Genomic DNA, 25,755 nt, shown 5'->3' with positions numbered 1-25,755 from the left:
TATAAAATAGATAAATGCCAACAAACCTATTTAATCGAATAGGAGAAGCATTCGTTCTACTTCGTTGACATAGCGATCAGCGATCGGCGAAGGAAAAGTGGTGTCAGTGAATCGAAGAAAAATGTTTCACACCGTCGCGTATTCGCTACTTTGAAATTGACGCGGTCAGCGAATCGAGCATCTGACTCGGAGAAGCTTGGTGCGCATGCGCGTACGCTAGTCCTGCGCTGCAATACGCACTCGCGAGCGAAACGCAAAGTGGATCGAGTCAGTGCTGGACAGGCTACCACTGTGCGGTGTCACGTGTGCCGTCTCGAGAGAATTACTCGACGCGCGAAATTTCCCGACGAAACGAAAAACGAACAACCGAACGTGAAACGGTGAAACGATCACATTTTATTACAAATATCGGATTACCCTTTCTCGCGAGGTAAGTTTTATAAGTATATACTCGAATAGAGTTCAAATCCGGACACGTTTCAAGCTGTGACACTCGCGTTTGACGCTTTTCACGCTATTGATACGTTCGAAGAAGGTCGAAGCGTAACGTATAGAATCACGCTCGTATCCGTACATATATATATGCGTATATATGTATACGCATATACGTATCAATTAGGTAGGAAGATAGTCATACTCTTTGTACTCGCGAAATAAGTACAGCCTTACGGTAATAACGTTTGCATACAATAACGAACGCGTTGCGTTCGCTTCGCGCTGAATTATTCGATCTATCTCGATATTTCGTACTTTGTCGGCGCGTTATCGGCCTATGCGTTATTAAATGCGCCATCGGAGCTCGAAACGAATTCTTGAAAAGAATCTCTAGAGGAGGGTAATTACTATCGATTGGTCGGTAAAAAAAAACCTAGTATCGCGACTTGACTTTTACTCTGGGTAAATGAATTTATCGAGTTATCGACTTTTAAGGAAGTTACAATTTTAAGGAAAACGAAAGAAGAAAACAAATCTTTCCCCGTTTTGTTAGGATATATAAAGGACGTTCGTACGATCTTGGTAGAACTAGAGCGATTCGTTCAAGCGTAGAAAGTTAAGTTAAACGAGGGTTACGCGTCTCTACGTGGAAAACGACGTGAATGTAGAAAATGGAAATATAAGGACGATCCGCTTGTCCGACTACGCATCCCTGTGCAATCACGTTGGCACTGCGCCGCCTTTCAACGTATATTTCTGATTCACGATTAACGGACTCGCGACCGATCGGCGAGTAGCCGATCTTAAATCTTAAACACGACGTCGAAGAGCACGGCGGCCAAGGAAACGTATACCATGAGTCACGGTTGCAAAATAGACGCGACGCATCACTGACGCGCGAAATTCGCGGCATTCCCTTTTGCGTTTGGCCGCGTTTAAAGGGGACGAATGAAATTCAAACGGACGTTCTTGCCCACCTCGACCACATCTGCCCACGAGTAAACGTGAAACGCGTTAACCATCGACGTGCACGCGAGCCATAACGACGGTCACTGTTCGAGTTCAAGCCTCTCAAAGGCCCCGAGAGTTTTTCCACGCGACAAGATTAATCGCCGCGCACCATCCCCGTAATATTGGCCGCTGCGTTTCCGTTAATTATGTCAACGTAAATATTACGACGGATGGTGCGTCGAATATAGATATACATTTATCGACAACAGATTTACTTCGGATGCTTTTAAAAGTCAAATAAAATAAAAATCGTACCGATTAACTTCTCGAGGTTTCTACGTTTAGTTTCTATTCGATCGAAGCACGATCGAAGCGTAGAACCTCGCGAACAAAGAGTTTCGAGCGTGGAAAATCCTTTTGCAAATAGCTTCGCAACTATTTCATTTAACCGTCATCAACCGTATATATATATATCCGTTCTTCTTCTCGGGCAAATACAAAATTCCGATCGTTTTAGGCTTAATAGAACGCTTCAAAGATGAAAGATACTTGATAAATGGCTATCGGCTTTTCTTAATCGTAAATCACGAGTATCTTCGTACTCTTTAACGGGTTTACAAGATTGACGTGTAATTTTTGAGATATTTACGAGCATAACGATGCTAGAAATACCGTGAGAAAGATCTTAGCAAGTCGCGCGCCAAAGTCCAAGATTCGAGAAAGCCAATAATTACCGAATCGGTCTGAGAGACGAAACGTATCTCGTTATCGTATTAACGAATACATCGAGTAACCGAAATTACTTTATTTTAAGAAAGTGTACAATTTGATCGCGAAAGCGTCTAATACGTGGATGATATTTAGCGCAGCTACTTTGTTACTTTGCAGGCTGACTCCGAGATAACATTGTCCAACGCTACAACTAGCTTATTTGTTAAAACGAGTTTCGAATATTTCTTTCTGTTCGGATAATTATTACTATTATTATTAAAAACGTGTAAGCTGTTTCGACGATGTTTTCGCCATCGATACCGACCGCGTCATTGAAATACAAACGTAATTTTATCGCCAAAGTAATAATTCTAGCGAGGTAGAGATTTCAAGATCGCTTTCACTTTCGTAGCCAGTAGTATCCGGCTCGAACACCACTATCCGTATCAACGTGTCGAAGCTAATCCGATCCTCCAACGGTCGCCGATCGATAATAGGATTTTGTAACGACGTTTTTCCGATTAGAAGCTGTCGTCGTTATTGTTCGCCTCGGAATTTTAAGGTTCGCTTCGATACGTGATATTTCACGGGAAATTGTTAATTATAGGCATGTTCGCGATCAGGCTACGTTTACTACGCGTTCTTCGCGGCGCACGTAACCCGGTAAGCAGATGATCGTTCTCGGTGGATGGGCGGAAGGTCAACTCCCACTTTTCGTCTTCGTGGATCTTTCATCCATGTAAGGTGTGTTTCAAGGACCGACCGTTCAGCGCGCGCATACGCTTTCATATTCGTTAATAACGATATTCACGACTTGAGTCGACTCGACCGATGTTTTTATTTTTCGTTGACCGTTGCCGTAAACTCGCGCCTAAACCTTGGCAAAATCGGCATATTATTTTCTCGAGAATAAAATCGATCGGTTCTTTTCGATGGGTCTTTTGCGTCTCTGCTAGACCGAAAACTGCGAGAAACTGCTCTCATTCGCATAGATAACGCGCGTTTCAAAAAACGTGGTTCGCGTTGCAGCTTTCGTAGCATTCGACGGTAAAAACTTGGTCGAATGGAACGGTCATCGGGAATGCTCGAACGCGGCGAATTTTAAAAGGATAGAAACATTCTCGTCGTGTTCTTCGCACTGTCGTACGATCGATATCCACTCGACGAACCGTTTTACGTAAGCGAAAGAGTGGACGGACGCGAACAAAAACGATAATTAACCTGTTCTTCTTTGCGTCGATCGACGCGAGGTCGAGCTGCATCCAGACGTCGCGATATTAATGTTCCATCGATAAGTTGCTTTTTACATAACCGCTGAAAATCGCATTGTCACGGAATGCACGTTTGCCATCGCGCAGACATTTTTCGTTATTCCTCTACTTTGATACATTTCACGAGCTAATTTCCCGTAATTTCCTGTAATTATTTCGTAAATAGTACCCTACCGTCTCGTTAAACGCGAATATAAAAACAGACGACGAGTAAATTCGAGAATCGATCGAGCAATAATTACGAGTACGACCCACCGTTTCTTTCGCACTTTTTATCCTCGTAACGAGTATAAAATTTTCCACCAACTTCTCTTTACGAATCTCCACCGATCAGGTATACAATGGTATCGATAGAATCACGTTACCATGCTTTCTATATTTACTTTTTTACCACAACCTTTACATTTACGATTCATCGTTCCACGTAGAATTACATCACCTGCCCCGTTCTACTATTCACCCGCTGCACATTCAATTTTTATTCTCCTGTTTAACGACTAATGCATTTTCCGTCTCGAATTGTCTCTTCCTCGGCATCGAAGAGCACGGTATTTCCACGAAGAAATGTTTAATAGCGTGCAACGTAATTACAAGTTACGCGAAAATTATTTCACACTCTCGTTACGTACCAAGTAAACGTAAGACGCGATATAATAATGTAAAACGCGACATAGAATAAAATTTGTTTTCCAGCAGACGCGTAAAGAGTGAACGCGCTGGTACTTGTAGCGACGATAATATATCTAATATATGTTTAACCTGGTAGGAGCTCTGGTAGGAGCGTTGACTATAGTCGACGGACAAGTCGATAAATATTCGCGGTCGCACCGAACAGGTTGACAACAACCGAACGATTAGAAAACAACGAACGGACGATACGACGACGAATGCGGTGCGAATGATACACGATCTTTCGATCGTCCGGAAAAGTACGGTGGACAAGGAAAAACCGGTACGAACACGCATCGGTTTATAGTTTATAAAAGTAAACATCCCGCCACCAGGCAAGCAGTGGGCCGAAAATAAACGTAGATTCGCCAATTTATTTTTCCTGTAGTCGCCGCGTTGCTTGCCGAGAAAAGTACCGTCGACGGATTTTCCATTCGATAGGTCGCAAACGGATGCGATTACCCGAGATTTATCGATCGGGAAAAATATAACGTCCACCGAAACTAGCCGGATCGTTCATAAATTTCCGAGTCAACTTTCTACGATATTTTTATATTCCACGTCGTTCGTATTCCGCAACGTTGTATCGAAAATATAATGCGATAATCACGCGTTCCTTTAACGATACAAGTGCGGATGACCACGATCAAAGAACGTCTTTATCGCATAAAGTCTTGACAGTTGCGCGAGTGAAAATAGAGGAAGACACGTTCGTTTGTTCGTCTTATTTTAAATTGTCCAAATTACCCGACGTTACGACGAAAAATCTTTCGAATCTAAAAGAGGACGTTAAAAGATTAGATACCTAAATTCGTACGACAGAAAGGCAGACGAATAATTTAGAATTCGTTCGAAATAGAAACTAATTTCTACTGAAATTGCATGTATTTTTTCAACGTATCGGTATGTTATTTATCTCCCGCCAGAAGAAAAATTTAACGCTCCGCTCGAATTTTCACGTTTCAGCGTTAGTACTTTCGTTTCAGCGGGCAACGAGGCATTTTAACGTTTCGAGAAAACCTGTACGCTTAAAATTGGAATACGCGAGTATCGATACACGTCGATAAGTATTTTTCTATTTTATCTCGAAATTTAAAACATTGTACAATCTTACCGATAGAAAAATACGATTACGGGTGGAAATCGTTTTGGCTCGTGCCAAGGTACGCAACGGCATTCGGATTTTTTCTAAAAAGAAAAAAAAAAAAAGAAAAAAACTGTAACAAAGTTGGGAATAAACTTTGATTTTCTGATAATCGAACGTCGTTCCGAAACGTAGGATATCAGCATGGAAAATAGGTTGCGACTAAATAAAGATTTCTCAGCATCAAGGACCGACTAAAGAATTCACACAGCGGTTTTCGTAGCTACGCTTTTGTAAAAGTTGCTAGGATATATCTACGGGTAAGAGTTAAACAAAGAACTGGCTGAATCAGATACAAAGGAAAAGAGGAAAAATAGAATGAAACTCTGAGCGCCAGTTGGCTGGACTATAGCCGCTCGCGTGATGTCAAACTGTCGCTGTTAAATTTACGCTAGCCAAACTCTGCTTCCTCTCCGACTTTTTCCAATCGAAAAATTCACAGATCAAAAGGACATTATTTAAAAATATTCCTGTCTATTTCTATTTCTACCATATGTAATTTCTTGTAAGATCAGCGATAAAATTAAACCTTTTTTTTACATCGATCGAACCAACAAAATCTAATTATAATATTTTTAAATACGTTTTACGTGTATTTTTGTTAATTTCATCAAGATTTCGGTAACTTGTTACGGTGTACGGTAATTGTTCGGTAATTCGGTCTTTGTTTTGCAAATTTTTGATTTGTCCCGACATTATTTTATATCTGTCAGCTTTTACATCGGAATTTTTCCATTAAAAATGTAAAATTATAAATTACGCGTGTATATACGTAGCGAGATAGCCTCCACTTTCTCGTTCGACTTCTTCCCTTCGTTCGAAAAGCGAAATTACGTGAGAAATAGAAAACCGAAGAAAATGAAACACGAAATGGGAAGAGAGTGTTTGTTTGCTCTTTTGCTAATTCTAAAAATATTCCTTCTATTATTATTATTCGAACAATTTCTCAAGCAAGAAACAGCGAAATATTTCATCGCTTTGCGCGTCTTTCCTTACCGTTCGCGTAAAACACGCTCAACAGATAGAACATTTTCTGTCGTCGATGGATCGATCGGTTACCTTTCGATCCTGGTGTCTGTCCGCTATTACGTTAGCACCCGATCGTTTCATTGACGCGAGTAACCGCATTCTGGCGAAGGCCATCGAACGTCGACAAGAACACCGACAAGAACGAACATCGAGCGAATCATCGACGAAAATGTTGTCACTTGCCTTCGAGACTGCGATCGATGCAGCCAAGTTAAAATTAGACCAGAAAGATCGGATTATGCGAAGTTGGGTCGTACAAAGAAACAGCATAAAGCCATTATTAAGCGATTATCGTCGTTGAAGGCTAAGCTAGAAATTTCGAACGATGAATCTTTACGCGGACGGCGTACTTGGTACTTTGAATTTTTGTACGACAGTTCCAAAACAGCTTACAAAACAGCTTCCAACATTTCCCATTTCCAAAAAAGAAAACTCTTGTGTACATATATTGTATGTATAAACGTATATCGTAAAAGATTTCCAAACCAAGTTTTTAGACAAACAGCAATGAATATACTCGCTCGTCTACGTAAAAGAACAAACAGCATCAAAATATATCATTTTAAAGATATTTATCAACATATTGTTACGTTGTTAAAAAAACTCTATCGTGGATTTATTATTTATTCTCAAATCGTTTCCATTTATTCGTTTTCGAGTCGTACGTTTTCGTACGTTTTCGTACGTTTACACCATTTAGATTAGGCCATTTAACCGTTTAGACCCATTAGTTACATATCGTTTTAACTACATTACTACATTAACTTTTATAATTTGTTCCTATTTTTATCGCAGAGATCGACAGGTACATAACGTATTAGTAGCAACACTAAGAATACGAGAAAAGTTGAACGTTGGCAAAGTTTGTTTTTTCTTTGAGACATCGAAACTACTCGAGACTAGTCGAAATACGTACCTCTATGCTCTATGTTTTAGTGGTCAAGTTCTCGGCTCATCTTCAATTAGGATCACCTATTTCTCTTATTACTTCGTTCCGAACGATACGCGTTGTAAAAACGCCTTAATAACGATACGATACGAAGAACGTTCTCAACAACGATAAAAGTTGACGCAACCAGCACCGACGATTTAATCTGGTTTTGTACTTGGCATTTATAAAGTCGAGTCTGTAACGGCGAAATCGTTAAAATCGTGCAGCCATCTGTACACCCAGCTGTATAACTACACGTGTTTTATATTCGCTTAAATAAAGCATGCCCTTATTTATCATTTATCGTTTCACGCGAAATACCACGTTTCTCAAAATCATAAAATCATTTTATTCACAGTGTCGCAAATACGAATACGATATTCGGATATAACCATACCGATTTTTTAATATTTAACGATTTAAACAAACGTTACGTTCATTTCACTGATTACATAATTAATTGGGGATAGCTTGTTTTGCAAGTTACGATACTCGTATTCAAATTAGATATAGTTAATCGAGTTAATCGTATTTAGGTCGTATCGCGAAAATGCTGCACAATAGAAAGAATAAATCTTTCACTCGTGTAATAGGTCAAAATACGATATACGATATACGATACTATATGCTTTTCCACGGTTCAATATTCAAAACCAGCCTTTTTTATCCAAAATCCAAACGCATAATTATTAGATCAAAGTGGGATATAATAGATTTTTCTTCGGATAGCTTCCACGCTGAACTTGTACATCACAGTACAGCATAATAACGTGCATGTAGTTATATAATTTTCAACGAAACTACGAGAATAAGAATTTTCGATTATACGCGTGGATTTATCTTCGAACCGATTACTCGAATTACATCGAAACGAAAGACTGTTATTTAAATTTTACAGAAATTTAGAGACTTAAAAACGAGAAGGAGAGAGAGAGGGGGAGAGAGTATATCGTTAACGAGACAAAAATAAATACTATTTTGGATAAAGATAAATACTACTTATCACGAAAGAATTAAAAATCCATTGCGATAAGCTAGATCGTTAGAAGTTAATAAGAATGAATGGCCTATGACGTGATAATGAGAAAAATCTGCTAGTTTAATCACGGGCTAGCCTAAGCGAAAAATGTTTTATCCGTCAGACTGGTTAGAGGGATACAAATTCTAGAAACTGTCGAGGTTCGCGTTTCAAGGTTTCAGCGGGGATCGTACGAGCGTGTCTCTCCTCTACAGACAATTCTTGGAAGAACTCCTTGGCCCCTTTGCCTCATTCGCATTGATGTCTCCGCCGGAATAAAACGACCCACCAGTTTGGCGCTTCCCGTGGAAATACTTTTGCCGCTTACTACGGCGTCCCAGACATGGTTTAAATAGAACCGTTTCGTTTCGACCGTTTCAAATGGAACGATTTAACGTTTGCAATACTTATTCGATCGAATTGCAAATAAAAACGAGGCAAACATGTCGTTGTAATATATTTTTCTAAGATCTCTGTAAGCTACAAAGTTACAAAGAAAAAATTGAAGCCAGAGTATAGTAAGAGCAAGAGTAAAAGTCTAGCGACTCTAGACTCTAAAGTCTAGGATCTTGCATTACAAACGATAATATCGATAATTCTATCTACCTTATACGTACTTGTATGACGTTCGTTAAGATAATTCACGCAGAATTCACACAGAATTCATAGGGATGCGCATCTCGATCTGCGTTCGATATATTATTCTTATGATTCTGTAATCGAGTATCTGTCTTATATAATATCGCAAACTCTGACGTTTGCTTTCTCGTACGACGATTGGTATTTACTCTAGCATAAGCGAAAATTACAAACTTTTATAGAAGATGTTTTTTTTTTATAAGAGAGGATGTTGGGAAATGAAATATTCGCAGGACAGCGATAAAAATATTACGCGCACGGGAGGCATTTACGCGTTATCGCGATTAAGATACGATCATGAATCCGACGAAATTTTTCGACAATTATCGATAATAGAAATTCATTTTTCTAATCTTGCCGTAAGGAGAACACGGTGCCAGAAACAATGCGCTAAAATTAGAAACAGGTTTATCAACGACAAATATATTTATCATTTAATCGATCGATGCCTATGCGTAACATCAAGCGCAAAAGGGTTCATCGTCTTGCTGAAACTCAAATACGATATACGATAACGTATACCTTAGAAACGTAATATCGATAAGCAATAACTATTTATACGCGTTATTAAAATCTCAAGTTTGCCTTTCATCGCGCAAACGATTCCCATAAATCGATCCACAGAACGATCGTATTGCTCGTCCAATCGAAACTAAGTATCACGGATCAACCCACACTACGATCGTTATACCTCTTTTAATAGCGTGTTACAAAACTAGTTTTCGAAACTCCGTGCTCGACAGGCGTACACGTAAGTACGCGTACGACCGAGTCGAGCATCGAAACGGTATAAGAACGGTCGAAACAGAAATAAATCTTCGTTTGCAGGTTTGTATCGCGAACGCCGGCCATTACACGCGCCCACTTAATTCAAAATGCCACGCTGCTCTAACCTAGCTCGCAGCTGGATTTAACGTTAAACCGGCTTCAGGTGTTCACCGCGAAAGTTCCAGCGCCTCCACCGATCCAGTTCTCCATCTATTCGAATCTCCCATATTTATAAGCGTCGTTCAGCCTCTATAAATAGAAGTACCGTGGCGCTGGACGCGCGGAGGAGTACCAATAACAGGATTTCAGCGTCCGTTTCAGCGATCCCGGCTATCAGAAGGAAACGGACCAAACCCTCTTTCTACTTCGATCGTCATCGACGATATCTAGTCCAACTTTCAACCAGTTTCAACGTCCAGTCCCACTTTCTTACTTTTCCTTAACTATAAAGTCACCAACTATACACAGTTTTAAGTTGCACAAGGTAATCGACGGTAGAAGCGACAGATCGAACAAATCCTATGGCTTGGATCACCTTTCTGGCGAAATATACCGATATACTTGTCGCAGCTCCAGGTTCTCGCGAAACATCATCGGCCGATTGTCAACGGGTCGCATACAGCTTACGTAAGCCTCCAAGCTTCCGGGCTGGACGAGATTTTATCAGGGCTGCACTTATTTTCGTATCGCGTCACGTACCGTTTAATTGACGCAACGATCTTCGTTGGAAATAGTAATCTTGCGGATGATCGTTCGCCTCGCCGTTCGTAGAAAATACGTTTCTTCGAATATATATATATATATATATATACTACGATGAAATATACTATTGTCACATTCTTTGTCAATTAATTAAAGGTCAAAGAAAACAAATTAAATACTGTTTGTATACCAAAGAGACGTTTAGGTATTGAACAATTTATAACAGCCGCTGTCGCTTTTATGTATTCATTTGCACCATTGTATATAACTAAACCGCATTTTACACGTGTTACGATCAGCGATATTAGAAGCACGCCAACAGCCAACGAGAATAGCAGTTTGTCTTATAATTACAAAAATGAAATATCATTCGATTGGAATTACCAAGATATTCTTGTTCTCGCTGATCGAGACGTCCTTTTAATAATCGTCGATCGTGACACGTTTCACGTCATGACATATTTCAAATCAAAATCGTATAACATCGAGATGTACGATTGTAATAATCAGATTTCGTCGGAATATTTTGTATTTTTAGCGAGATACCAAGCAACTCGCTGTTTTAAATGTAACATTTGACCTTGTAATTCAAAATAGCATCGAGCGCAAAATAAAAAAACTATCGAGGTCGAGTAATTTAAGCGATTCATCCGGTATATCAATCGATACGTTCACCGTCTTATCGGTTCTAACTTTTCGTACCGACTACTATCGTAATTATAGTATAACTATATTATTAGACAGGAACCTATTGTAATTTTACCATACGAAAGATCAAAGTTCTACCGGATTTCAAGTAATTTGATCTGCAACGAACAATTTGTCGAAACGATACGTTCGTAAAATTAAACAAAAATTAATAAAAACAATAAAATAAATGGTAAAATCACTATCGCTGCAATTACATGCTAATAGCGTAGTGCCAGTGGTACAGACATTGGGGAATTTCGCTTGACTTCGTACATCAGAGCGACAACCAGCGCCCGTAATGCACGCGATTTACGATCGCCTTCGATATAATTTTGTCTTTAGCTTGTAATATTTTTAACTTCACCGTAATTCTCGCTTCTTCCTTTCGTTCTTCTTCTTCTTTTCCTTTCTTTCCTCTTTCCTCTTTCTTCTTTTTTTCATTCTTGTTTACATCGTTGTTCAGATCTCGTGAGGCAAGGAACTTGAGAAGAACGCAATGTCAGCTGCAGTGAGGGAGAGAACAACAACGCACACCAGCAGAAAGATAGTGAGTCATGGTAGTCCTATATCGGGCCAGAGTCAGTCGACAACCATGGCCAACAGCCTCGAAAACAACTTAGGTAAACCTTTAAACGTAATCCTATCCTTGAATCGTTCTTCTTCGACCTGCTCTTTACGCGTCACTCTTATGATTTCGTGAATTTCAATAATTTTATATTGCAGCAAAAAAAGCATTCTTTCTATTACCTTAAGAAAAACTGATTTTTTTTTTTTATCACTGTTTTTAATTTTTAAATTAATTAATAATTTTTAGAAAACAAATGCAAACGATTATTAACGAATGCACGTTACTACTATTTATTACGCATCTAATACCTGCTCCTTAATTGACAATATTCTATCGACGAAATTCCATTATTTTCAATTTAAACGATAATAATACGTTTCTCAATGTCCCTCGCATATATTACTATTCTCACCTTAAATTCATTTTAACACTTTCTTCCGAAAGAGTTGACCAGGACTGTCTTTTCGCGCATCTTCGCCTATCTAAAAGGCTAGAATAACGCTATGACGATGGTAACAAACCATTCTCCAACAGTCTTTGTACATTGATTTCAGCCCGAAATTGCTTATTACTGTAACTAATTTAATTAATTAAGTTAATCAAGTATATCGCTATTTTATAACTAAATTTCGTTTGATCATAATACGCACACACGCACTCTCTCTCTCTCTGGTCGGATCACAATATAATCACATTATAAACTATCTTAATGTCGCATAATTTTTAAACGATTCTACAACTTGCACACCGCTACTGGAATGATATCAACGGCAAAAATAGCTTTGCTCGTTCAGAACGATAAACATCTATTTGCGTCGGAAAGCTCCATTCATCCAACCATGAATAAAATTTGTCACGATTGAATATATCAGAATCACGTGATATGCTATAATACTTTCACTTATGATAAGATATACGTCGTTCGCACGAAAATTCTACGTTACCTCGTATTATCAAAATTAGGTTAACCGTAATTATTCGATCGTGTATTCGTTTACAACGATGAACATTCGTTATTCCAAATACAAAAGCGGCGGAATACACGTTTCATGGTTTCAGACGCTCTTCTCGAGGACTTGCAAACAAGTGTCTCGAGAAGTGCCACCCCGAGCCGAGGCGGCAGGGCGCTTTCGCCTCAAGTAGAGTATCGCGTAGCTGCAAATCCTACCAAGGTGGTTTCCGAAGGCAGGTAAGTAAACCTAAGAGATGTTCAAATTCACGGAATATAGATTCCTTTTTCTCGATTAAAAGTTCGTCTTATCGTCCTTAGAGCCATCTCACCCGCTACAACCATCACCACCACCACTGAAAAATATGTAAGCACCGGGCCGAGTGGTGCGCCGAGTGGTATACCTGATTTGAACTTCATCGATTCAGAATTGCAAAATGTAAGTTACATATATACGTTCATATATATACTTATTCGTCTCAGCTTTATTAATTTTTGTATGCATATATTTGTATCGAAAATAAAAATATTTCCATCTTAACAAACATTTCTTTTCATTAACTTGGATATTTTAATAATCCGTGAACCGTATCTCTGCTCGTTGCTCCATTAGCTAATAACAATAAGTAATAGTAATGACAAATTACTAGATAAAAGCTGTAAGTAACGCGTTCATCGGATAATCCAATTACCTTTATACGAGAGAAGAAGATCGTTCGTTTTCAACTATTTTAGAAATGTCGATATTCAAGAAGAATACAAACTTTTGAATAAACTTTCGCTCGTTAACGAGTTTCTCCATCAAAAAGGAAAAAAGAACTTGCGAATAAAAAACAAACGATAAAAGAGATGTCGCAACGTTCAGTTGCATTACGCAACACTTTGAACATACGAATTTTTGCTAAATCAACATTTATTATGCAATTATCGACATGTATATATATATATGTTACGAAATTACCAAGACGCTTCGTGTTGCATAATGTTGCTATGAATGAAAAAAAGGAGATTACTCGACGTTGACGTTGAATTATATATCACAATATAATAATATATCCGAATATGCAGGCGGTTCGTCGCATGCAAGTTAAATCGTATATAACCAATGTTTAAATCAACCCACGTCGTTTCGTTTGCTTTTACTCGAAAGAAGCAAGGTTTCGTAAACGCGTGTTTTACGTGACACAGACAGACAACCACTTTGAAAATGTATAGACGAATGTGCGTAACTATCGTAGTTTCTGCTTTTTCATATTCTTTTGTTAAAATTTGCCGATTCCAATTACACATACGTATATCAAAGAGATCGCATCGGTCGAACTTTGCCTCGGGATACGTCGTTTGCATGGATCTATGTCTACGTACGTCGCTTGGTATTCTAGAGGCTTATAACGTATTAAAACGATCGTAGCAAACAGCGAGATCGGTCTTATACGTGAAAGAACCGTAATCTCAATCTCTTTACGATCGCTAGAAAATTTCACTTGACATTCGACTACGATAAATCGGCCAAGCATACGATTCTACTTTGAGTACACTCTGAAACTGCTTAAAGTTAGATCACCTTATATTTCAAACTTAACATCAAACGAACGAATCATTGTACAACCTATTTTTCATGCTGGTTCGTGTAATTATTTCTTTTAAATAACAATTTCTTCTTCGATATTACTACTTAATTGCGCGTTATTTCCGTTTACACGATTATTAATTACGCTTGATCCATCAAGATGAATAATCCAACGAACGTTTACAAGCTATTGCGAATAATCGATCGATTTTCTGATGTTTCCCGGGTCGAGTCGGGAGTTGTTTCCTTCGTCTTCGAAGTATTCGGTTCAGGATCCCGAAAATTCCTCGACGCGTAAATATATACGGCTATCCTTCGTTTTAGGATCCGATTTTTGATTCGGGAATGTAATTTTTTCCGTCAGCTTGTAGTTAAATCCGTCGCGAAACTCGATTACCCGCACACCCCTGGTTTTAACCACAAATTGCTTCTTCTTTCCCTCTATAAGAATATACGAAGATTGACAATTGGTCGATCAAACAAAACCAAATATAATTCCAAATATTTTTGCACGATAATTTTTATTTTCATACGATATATGACTTTCTTTGAAGCTTGTACGAAACAACTTAGGTATGCGTAGATACGTAACACGACGACTTTAAATAATTCGTAAATTATTATTTAGCGTACGAGAAAATGCTTGAAACGAAAGTTTCATGGTTTCCATGTACTTATACTACCGATCCAACCGATTCGTCGTTACTTTCTTTGTTTTTCTCTTTTTTGTAATTATCCGGACATGAAGCTTTACAACGAAACTCCTAACATTTTTTTCGTATTATACGCGATAATATAATCACCGAGATATTCTCGAATTAATCCTTTTGGAAAATGATATTTCGATTCTGTCTGAATCTTCGATCGAAACTAAAGAGATATTGAGACACAAAAAACGAAATTCGAAAAACGAAGCAGAACTAATGAAAAGAGACGCGAAATATTTCATTCATAACGTTATACTATAAAGAACGTTGAAAGAACATACGTAGGAAAGGAGTCGAAGACAAAGATCTTACTCTTGAAAGGTAATATAAAATTTAGAAAACCGATCGATCATCGATGCAATTACGCTGGCAAGAACGAACTTGTAAATTCCACTCAGCTCACAATAGCCGCATGACCACACGCGATAACATCTGTGACCAAGAAATAAGACGGTTCGTTTCTTACGGAATGCGGTATCGTAAATCTGACATCTTACGAGATACATCGTACGTTAAAAGAGCATGAAAAAATGGAAAATTACTGTTACGCATACACGGGACTCTAGAGTAATCGCAGCATTTCCTGGCTGGTCAGTTCGTAATCTAACGTACAATGAAAATGTAGATTGGTTACACGTGCAATTTATCGCGCGCATCTTACACGTTCGCCGGATGAACTTTCAGCCGTCGGGTCCTTAAGGTACGTACAAACACCTCCTATTCTCATTCGCATAGGAAATAACAGCTTCAACCGTGAGACGCGAAATCTATGACAATTTATTGGCGTAGAATTTACACGGTCTAACTTACTTTTAATCACGCGTGTTACTAAGAACACGCGTGTTAATAAGAAATTTTGCATTTACAAGCGGTACACGAAACATACAAATGCATTATTATACATATATTATTATTTCGACATACCGCTTTAATTACAGTCATCTATGTATTGACAGGGTAATAATGAGAACGAGTCGGTACTTTTTAAAGGGTTTATAACGGTCATCGAGAGGAGCGAGAAACGTCTATCAACAAACGTCTATCGTTATCGTAAAGACAATCGTTTCAATTTACCTACGCGTAATCGTTTCATAGACGGGCCTGTCTTTTTTTCTTTTCTTTTTTTTTTTTTTTTTTATCTCCCTGCAGATTACGCATATATTCGCGCGTTACAAATCGGTAGTTGCTACTTATTTTCTTACTTGGTCAGCCAAATCATGTTTTCCCAATGAATATGGTGGAGAAAAAGTATTGAACATATGCGAACGATATTTAAAGTAAGATCGTGATTCTGTTTTAGGTACAGCCTGGTCAAAGCAAAACGGTCGCTTATAAACAGGTGTCGTATCAATATAACAAAAGTCTGGATGGAAAACCAATTGGTAAGTTTGCGCTAAAACGTATATGCTTAACTCTATTCAACGAATTTTTCATATAAATAAATTACACAAAAGCATTTTGAAATGAGCGACAAATGTTCATAGCCGAAGTGTATTATTTGTAGAAAGACGCGTAAATCTAGTAAAAGTTCGACGGAACATCGTATTCTTATATTATATGTTTTATTGCGTTGAAATAAAAAATTAATCGTTTGATTTTCTAACAAGATTTTAACGACTACGAAAGGGAAGAAACCGCGATATACGAGAGAGAATCGTAAGAGGAAATGAGATTTTGGTAAAAAGCACGACGTTTGTGACGGAACGTCCGATATACCGCTACGAACCCTCGGGCGTGTTCGCGAGGAATCGCGCGCAAGCGCTGCCGCGTTTTAAACGATCGCATAGAAGGAAGGGGAGAGCTGGTCACTCGTGTCGCTCCTTTTAAGGAGCGGAACGGCCTTGCAGGTATACGGTTAATTAACAATGAGAACGACAAAACGAGAGAAGTTGGTTCCTTGCCGCGAGATACTCGCCTAGCACCTCCTTTTCAACCTCCTCGATCCAACTCCATCTCTATCCGTTGTTAAATACCGCAACTCCAACCGGGAAAATTAAATGCCTTTGTAAACAGGGTTAAATGATAGTAAAATAAACGTAATACCGTTACGTTATATATTGTTAATAGCAGGTTATAAGATACGAAGATTATAATTATGCCACGTTTTCTAAACAATGTTGATCGTGTTGAACGATTTGCCAAATATGATTTGAAATAAGCAAACGAATAAGGAATATGCGGTATAACAAACCCAATAAGCAGAAGCGAATGCAAGATTATATAATTTGTATCATTTGGTATTAGTCGTCTGTGTTGTCCGCATCGAATAAAAAAAAAAGAAGGGAAAGAAAAAATAGAATAGATATCCGGCAGCAGCCCATAAGCTATGGGGTGGAAAAGGCTAATTTTTCGGATTTTTGTCCGTCCATTTGTTTGTCTGTTTATATTCGCATCGAGCAAAAACTACCTAAACTTGCCGAACGGATATCGATGGAGCTTACTCTGTGCAACAGCTTAGTGTCCATGAAAGAAAGGTATAAAGGGTATGTTTCGTCTCGATCCGTTTGCGAAAAGTTTAGAAATATCCTTCGTCGGTATACCGTAAATCGAGTATACAAAATTTACTGCTTATTATTATTATTATTATAACTTCGTCTATTTCTATAGAGATAAGAGATAGACCGTTTTCATACACATTTTAAGCAAGCATTTAATTATGCAAAAGAATCCATAGAGAACAAGTTGTAGATTTGCTGAAATCCCGAGGTTCCGGTAAGCCGTAATCGTAGACGACACGACAACGCTATTATACGGAGAAGATTTCCGCGCTACCTGTCTCTCTATATGGAAGTGACGTTGCGATCAGAGCGTGCGTTCTTTGCGGTAACGCACGATACACAAGCGTAACCATATTAGGGTTGCGTATAACAGAAGATTGACCCGATTTCTCCCTTGTCCCTCTGCTGCACTTCAGACAGGGAGGAAATAAAAGGCCAAAGAGAAAATATGAAAACTCTGATTCACGTCGACAAATCGGCGTCATTGAGAAGGCATTGGATGACAAGGATGTATGACATTGTCGTTAAGTTAGCATGGAAACTTCAACAAAATCGTTCGAGTAATCTCGAAATACTCGTTCGAATAATCGAAAGAGTAATGATAAGAGAAATTAAAAGATTATAATGCAACCGAGGCGAGAATTTTACAACTTTGATATTTTAGAATCGAACAATTGTCCAATCTACCAAGATAATCCTTCCTTTTCCTTTTCCTTTTCCTTTTTCGGATAAAGCTCTATTAAAAACTGTTTAGAAACGAACTCGTTCTCGCTCGAAATCCGGATTTAGATATATCAAGGAATTAAACGGGACAAGTGATTCGATAAAGTGATTTTTGAATTGACAAATAAAACGAACGTGAAATTTAGAAGAGTGGCCAGAGCATATTAATATTTTATTCGCCGTTATACGTGTATATTACGTATATTATACATGTATGTAATAATATAATATTATTACCTATTTTGACATAAAAAGGAACAAGATTGTAGATAATTACCATTACGTAAAATGATGTAATATCAAGAAATCCGTTAAATTTCTTTTTCATATTACAGATTCGTGGGTAGCGGACAACGCATTAACCAACACCAGTACGGCTTTGATGTACGTACTATCTTGTTTCAAAGCGAGAGCAAAATAGCAAAATAGCAAAATAGCAAAATTATTTAACGTATATAATACTATTTCATACTACTAATAATACCATTACTAATATACTATAATAATTACTGCAACAATTGCTATAATAAAGCCATGTATTTTCTAAATTATAATAGACTGTGTAATATAAGATATATCTTACAGCGATGATATCCGAGAAAGGAGTTACGAAGAAAGCACAATCCCCCGTGGCTTAGAACCGGTCAGCAAATCAGTCAACAGAGAACTAGTAAGTTGAGTTTGTCTTCTACGATATTTTAAATATAATAATGTAAATATAAATATAAAAAGTATAAAAGGCTATTCATATGGCAGGTGTATAACGATAGTTGCGTATCTCGTTCGAAGCAAACTTCGCCTTTACCAGCAGGTACTCAGAGGGATGTGAAATATATTCATGAATCTTCCAGTAAGTATATGTAAACGCAGGTACGCTCAAAGCTTTTCTAAACGTACGTGAATATCGTACAAGTTTGCTGAAAGTTGTTAAAACGCTTCAAAGTAAAGTTAATCAAATTCAGCTAATACTCTATCGTTTCACTGGTCATGAATGTCACGAATGTCACGAATGTCGTGAAAACCACTCGCACGATGATGGCATGGCAACCATCGATGCCAGAACGAATGTATCGCAATAACATTCACGTATACGTGATTTGCGATACTTTTACCGCTACTACCATTGAAACGTACAATATTATTGTAAATGCAGTGTCGTTTGGCTGTTAGCGAGAAAACTTATTTTTACGATTAAATAAATTCGTAGGCTATCAAACAGAACCAGCGCAAAACACGACGGTAACGACGACGGTGCACGCGAATGCTGCGCAAGAATATGGAAACGTCGAGTACGTACCAGTGCCATCGCCAACAGCAGCGATACCGATCAATCTGGCACCGGGTCCGAACACCAAAGTAACCACTACCATTAAAACGTACACTTACGAGCTACCAGGACCGCCTGAAACCTATTTACCAGGTGGCAACGCGCCAGGCACTGTTGTGCTGCCAGGTGATCAAACTATCACGTACACGATACCGAAAGGAACTACTAGCTCCACGGACAAAACCATCGCTTATCAAACGGTGACCGAGAACGTTCCATCTAGAACACCAGCCAGATACAGCAGTCCGCCGCCTCCTGTAACAGACGTGACAAAGAAATCTACCACGATTCATCAAGAGTCAAAGTTCTATCACGAAGAACACCACGATAGTCCGGCCAACGTGCAACCAACCACCACGGTCTATCATCCTGGTTCACCACTCTTGGCAAATAAAACAACGATCACGCGAAACGAAAAATACTATCAGGTGGATGGAGGTTATCCAAACGGTCATACGGCTGGCGATCGACCACCGGATCATCCGGCAACCACGGTGATCTATCAGAATCAACCACCGACTATAAACGAGACTCGCGCAACGATAAATCGGATCGAGGAACATTATCCTAGTCGACCACCGTCCGGCGGACGACATCCGACACCCGACAAACCGGCAACACCGGTCAATTATTATACATTACCGGCACAGTCCACTTCCCCGCCGCAGTCTACCACAACGATATACAAATTTTCCAACACCACCACGTCCATACCTCCAAACAAGAATCCCGAAGACCACGAAGTTTTGTTACCTAAACCGTTCCCGACCGAGGCTGTTCAGCTTTATCCATCGAACAAGCCGGCTAACAACAACGTGCAAACTCCGCCCAAGAAGTTGGAGGATCTCATGGCATCGTTCTCCGACACAGAGGTAATTTGATTTCTTCGAGTATTTCTAGTATCGAGTATGTAAGTGGCAAGTGCGTCTAGTCGGCGATAGGGAAGCTCGTACGGCCTCTGTTGCGCGCCTCTGTGTCTTTTATCCATGCAAATTATTCTATATTTTCACTTTACCTATGCAAAACCTTCTATATCTATGTACGACGTTGTTTCACAACTGCACTCCACATATTTATTCCAGTTAATCGTTTTATCAATGGATCCATATTACTCGACTTGGCTACTATCCAAATTATTACTATAAATTTGTCAAACTTTTCAATCTGCGTTCGTACGTACGTCATACATAAAATACATAAAATAATACTACGTGGCTAAATACTTTAGCGGCTAATATATACTTTGGTGTACCAAGTACGAATCGCTACTCAAGTTCTATCGCGTATATTTACACGAAAACACGATGCGCTTTTTCGTAAATATCGAATAAGAGACAAGAAGAAACAAATTACGAATTAATTAGAAAAAGTTACACGATTGCATACTATTAAATGGTAAAGAATCTCTGCTTTCTGTGTAGCGCGAGGTCCTGGAAGACATTGAAAAAAGGGAAAAGGAACAACAAAAGGAGTCCCCAACGGTGAAAAAGGAGGTTGACTTTGTACCCCATACACCGCCAAAAGTAAAAAGTAAAAATGTCGCTGGACCTCCAGTTTATTATCCTCCCGGAGCAGCAGAATTCACTAAGAAAGAAGAGGCTAGTGCGGCTATGTCACAGTCTGGTGGTGTAAGTACGCTATACACTTTACAAAAAGTATTCTAATCTTCTTCAAATTGTTTTCAAAAATAATATTTCTTACTCGTTCGTTTCAAAATATTTTCTAGCTATAAATTAATTGCGAGACAACAAGTATAAAGAATCGTCCCTTAGAGAATCCTTGCAATCGCGTATGTTTTACGTATAATAATAAGATTATCAGCACTTTTTTTTATTATAGGGAGGAGGATGGCAAAAGGCTAAGGCGAAATACGAATACGAAGCGTCTGGTAAAAGTAAATCGAAATCGAGTAGCGGCAAGGCTGTTGTTCCTGTTTGTTTGCCACTTTGTTGCGCCTTGCCATGTGTAATTATGTAAATTATATCGACATTAATATCAATATCAATATCAATATCAATATTAATACGTATTAATCTCGATTAAGCGACTTATTTACGACTTATTAGTCGTGTTTTAAACGATCGCGCGTCAGAATCGATCAGCCACTTGCGCCGCCACTTGCGTAGAATAAAATTTAGAGAACAACTTTAACGTAAGAAAGAGTAAACGATTTTAAAAAGCTATAAAATGATTACGAAATAAAATGCAAGCAAATATTTTTCTGATTCTTTGTTTGTCATATATACGAGACGTATATATAACGATAAATAAATATACGATTAAAACTTGATTTAATTTTAATTCCAAGTAGCAATTGTAATTACAACAGATCAAATATCGTCGTACCGTGATTGTAAGCTTTCTTAGTTACGCATAATCACACCGATGAATTATCGAGATTTTAAATCTCGCTACATATTCTTCCCTTAATCTCTACTTATACTTTCTCTGTGTAATAATTTTCCCGATCAAACGCTAAAGCAACGACATCTCGTTCAAATTTCTTCCTTTTCATTCTTTTTCATTTCTACAATACTAACTACTTACATCGTTTTAATACGCATTATTACTTGGATTTTATAGAGAACGGTGAATTCTCATCCTGCTGTATACAGAATTAGTCGCAAATGCATGTTCGTACTTGAGCGATTGAACTACACGTTAAAATATAATATATAAAAAGTATAAAATATGAAAAACGTCTTACGAGCATTGTGTCTTACGTACCTCCTCGGTATCGGCGTCGATGAACGATCAAAGAAAATATTTAAACCGACACACGCTCTACTTCACATCGAGTCCCGTACTCGCTCGAAAATATCCTTCGTATGTATGTATTCTTCTCAAATCCATTTTTTATCCTTTCTTCTCGCAGATTCTATACGTCGTTCAGTTGCGATAGTCTTTAGATGATTCCGCAAGAATATAGAATTTAGATCATCATGGACGATAAGGATGTTCTCGCTGTTCAAAGTTTCCTTTAATCATCCACAATCGGAGAACGAAGGTACGTAGGGCATACACAGATGGTTATAGGACGTTCTTTACTTATTTTAATACGTAGAATCACCCTTTGAAGTACGGACATGCGTTTATAATTCACCCTGTGTATTACACTGGGTTTTGTTTAGCGTAACATCATCCGCTGTATTCGTAAGAATAAAAACCTTATGTGTTTTTTTTTTTTCTTTCCTTACTACAAAAATACTCTTTTATACTCCTTACAAATTCTACGTTTCATCATATGCAGTACATTATATATATATACATTATATGTATAAAAATATATCATTATATAAACTACGTATTTTGCACTTTTGTTAAAAATTTTATAAAATTCGAAATAGTTTCATTTAATAATTATTATCTCAGGAATCGAAGATATTCGATCGAGCATTACGATAGAGAGACGTTTTGCAGATATATTCGTTAGTATATATCCTTTTCTATCGTTGTATTATTAAAGCAATATTTTACGACTGTCTTTTCACTTTTATCACCGAATCTATTACGACGAACAGTTACATATTTATGCGCTTACAGAATGTTGTCTGTATATGGATTTAACAATGTGGATTTAAAATATGGATGAAAATATGGATGAAAATATGAATTTAAATGCAACAAATTTCAATAGGAATTTAGATAAAGTTGTTAAGACAAATAAAATATAAGACGATACATTTTTTTTTTTTTTTTTTTTTTTCGTAGTTTAATATAATCTTAAAGTAAATAAATATAAGTAAAAGTCATAACTATATCATTCTTTTATCGTGTTTAAAAAATTCTTTTAATAGAATAATACCGTGAATTATGGTGCTATAATAATTTTAGTAAACAAAGACATGTAAATGTTATGCGCTGTCGTTAAATTTTTAGTTTGCGTATTATTAGAGTACATGGTTACAGATGATATGTTTAATATGTTACGAATATGTAAAAATTGTGCCATGAGACGATATATAGATGTAAAATGTGTGTTAATAGTAGCTTCTATTTCAATAAAATGTCTACGCCGGCTATGAGTTCATCTTTTATTCTTCTTCATCTTTCATTCGATTTTGTTCGTATCATCATAGGATACCATAATTGATAAACTTCAAATACTTGGTGTATCGTAATCAAAGATATGTATAATAAAGATGCGTATAAGCATTTTCTAATAAAAATACACGGCGTACACAGTGGCCACACAGAATATCGTATCCTGAAAAAATGTTATCGTCTTTGTGCATTTATCTCTTTGCTATTAAGTTTCTTTCGCTAATAAACGCTTTTTATAATAATCGCAAGAATTAAAAGCTATACGCGTATATTAAATAATACATATCGTATCTTTGCAAGTAGGTTGATTTTAAAATTGATTTAGTCGAACGATATCCAATATTGTAACTCAATTTGTAAACTGTTTAGTATCGTTTGTTCTCGATCAAATACAGTACCGATTATTAAACTAAATTAAGATACTAAAATTAACTGCGCGACTCTTACATTCAAGAAACTATCGTACGCGTACGTATCTGCTTCTGCATCCCAAATACATCTTGTACCCATTTTCACCCCAGCACCATGCTGCTCACCCAAAACCACATTTACAATATATTTGTAACGTTTGAACTTTAGCTCTAGAAATAAGTACGTAACAAATTATATGAAATTTTTAATTATCTGATTAAACTTAGCGTATCGTTTACTCGACGCCTAATTCATTTTAGAAAAGAGAATTTCACCTTTAACTTTCTCTCTAATTAAATCCGCTATATCTTTAGTCCATTGGGCTGCTTCCTGAGCATCGTAAGTTTTCGCAGAAAGCTGATCAAATAGCACATTATGTATAACTTCTTTAGCGTTTAACGGTTTAAACCTGTATTCAAATCATTTGTTCACCATTTATATTATAATTATAGTCTAAAGCGAAACGCTTTATTAAACTATCGCTATATACATATATATATATATACGTAGAGCTTAGCGAACTATTCGATCTACTATATTACTCGTTTTAACCATTCCTAATAATAATAATAAGTTATACTCCATGTAAAATGCATTTCACGCGTTATTTACAACGACGGTTGTACTAGACTGCTCTGTGTATATATATACATATATATATATTATATATTCCTATATACAAATTATATACTTAAGATTACGTTAGAAGTATATACTTCTAAAGTATAAAATCATATCTTCAAAATGAAAAAAGTATTCCCCTTGATTGTAGTAACAACAACAACAACAACAACAACGACAACGACATATTAGAAATAATTGAACAAGATAAAGCTTGACAAACGGACGTCATGTCGTTGAAAAAAAATTCAATTAAAGACTCTCAAGCCAAAGGAAAATAGAGTTCAACCGCAGGAAATTTCGATACGATTAATAGATACTTCTCGTGTAACTGCGGACGTATTTGATAAACTGGTTGTTCTAGCGTCACGGTTTCCGCGTCATCGAGCACCTCCACATTTAGCCTCGATTTTTCGTCTTTCCGAATAACCTTTCCTTCCTCTGGAACATCTTCTTGGCATTCTTCTGCTTCTATCTCTTCCGATGCGACAGTAGCTTTACTTTCAATATTGTTCGCCATCTATTTCAATTACGTTGGAATCTAATTACAAAGAACGTTAAATATTTCTCACACTGCACTTAGGTTATGAAACCTGTCGCCTCGAATCACAGTCGTATCAGGAAGGTAATGAGAGCGCTCACGCTCACGAACCTGGCTGTTCTCGGACTAGTGCTGCACCGTGCGGTCAACTGCCGAGTTTAAATTGTTACGTTCGCATATACACGAACCTATAAAATTACGGATCTGCCCTATTTGGTCGTACACTAGCATAGGTTCTACGGAAAACTTCCTATCTACTTTTCTATCTGAGACAGGCAAGTATAAGAATGAGAAAATCACGCGATAATCAAAGTAGTTGTATGTTGTCTAGGAAAGAGAAATTAATCGTTTACTATATTTTTGAACGACGACGCACACGTGTATAAAACAGGGTTAAATATATATATATATATATATTATATGTCGGAATATGATAATTTAAGAAAAAAAAACAAAGAAAACGAATAAATTTTTTCTTGATGTCTCGAAATGCCTTGCACCTGCAAATTCAGATTAGTTTTATCTTCCCCGATTATTTAATGAAATTTCTATTTCATCGTATAACTTTTTTACAACCGAATATACAAAATATACCGAAGAGATATTTTTTAAATAACACAAACTCCACTACGTTCTATTTTAACTTGCTTTTAGAAGGCAAAAGGACTTGATTTGAAACGTTTATAAGATTACTTTGTGCTTAATTAATCGAAAATATTATGGACGAGAAAATTATAACTCTAATAACGAACGATCACTGTTTATACTTTAAAATAACGAAATAAAATCTTAACGGTATAACGATATACTTTAAATAAATGAATACTCTACAAAATAA

At 37.4% G+C, this 25,755-nt stretch overlaps 2 protein-coding genes across 3 annotated transcripts; one reads left to right on the top strand and one right to left on the bottom strand.

Annotated features, from left to right (window-relative positions):
• The first annotated feature begins 218 nt into the window (after positions 1-218).
• On the top strand, positions 219-23,322 carry LOC139995429 (uncharacterized). Of its 2 annotated transcripts, XM_072018883.1 has the most exons (12): positions 219-430; positions 2,705-2,841; positions 11,422-11,578; positions 12,586-12,715; positions 12,797-12,914; positions 16,053-16,134; positions 18,309-18,357; positions 18,559-18,643; positions 18,730-18,823; positions 19,181-20,172; positions 20,722-20,932; positions 21,147-23,322. In XM_072018883.1, exons 3-12 carry the CDS (start codon positions 11,455-11,457, stop codon positions 21,275-21,277), a joined length of 2,016 nt encoding a protein of 671 aa, XP_071874984.1. In that variant the 5' UTR covers positions 219-430; positions 2,705-2,841; positions 11,422-11,454; the 3' UTR covers positions 21,278-23,322. The 2 variants fall into 2 exon arrangements, with proteins under 2 accessions (XP_071874984.1, XP_071874983.1); XM_072018882.1 differs by lacking the exon at positions 2,705-2,841 and having other exon boundaries at positions 237-430.
• LOC139995441 (dynein light chain Tctex-type protein 2B) lies at positions 23,321-25,296 on the bottom strand. The gene is made up of 4 exons (XM_072018907.1): positions 24,697-25,296; positions 24,031-24,164; positions 23,792-23,925; positions 23,321-23,507 (listed from the first exon to the last, which is right to left on the bottom strand). The coding sequence occupies exons 1-4, from the start codon at positions 24,894-24,896 to the stop codon at positions 23,460-23,462; spliced, it is 516 nt and encodes a 171-aa protein (XP_071875008.1). The 5' UTR covers positions 24,897-25,296; the 3' UTR covers positions 23,321-23,459.
• Between the last annotated feature and the right edge of the window lie 459 nt (positions 25,297-25,755).

The sequence above is a fragment of the Bombus fervidus genome, chromosome 16, assembly GCF_041682495.2.
Source record: "Bombus fervidus isolate BK054 chromosome 16, iyBomFerv1, whole genome shotgun sequence".
Lineage (NCBI taxonomy): Eukaryota > Metazoa > Arthropoda > Insecta > Hymenoptera > Apidae > Bombus > Bombus fervidus.
This window is presented reverse-complemented; position numbering and strand designations above follow the sequence as displayed.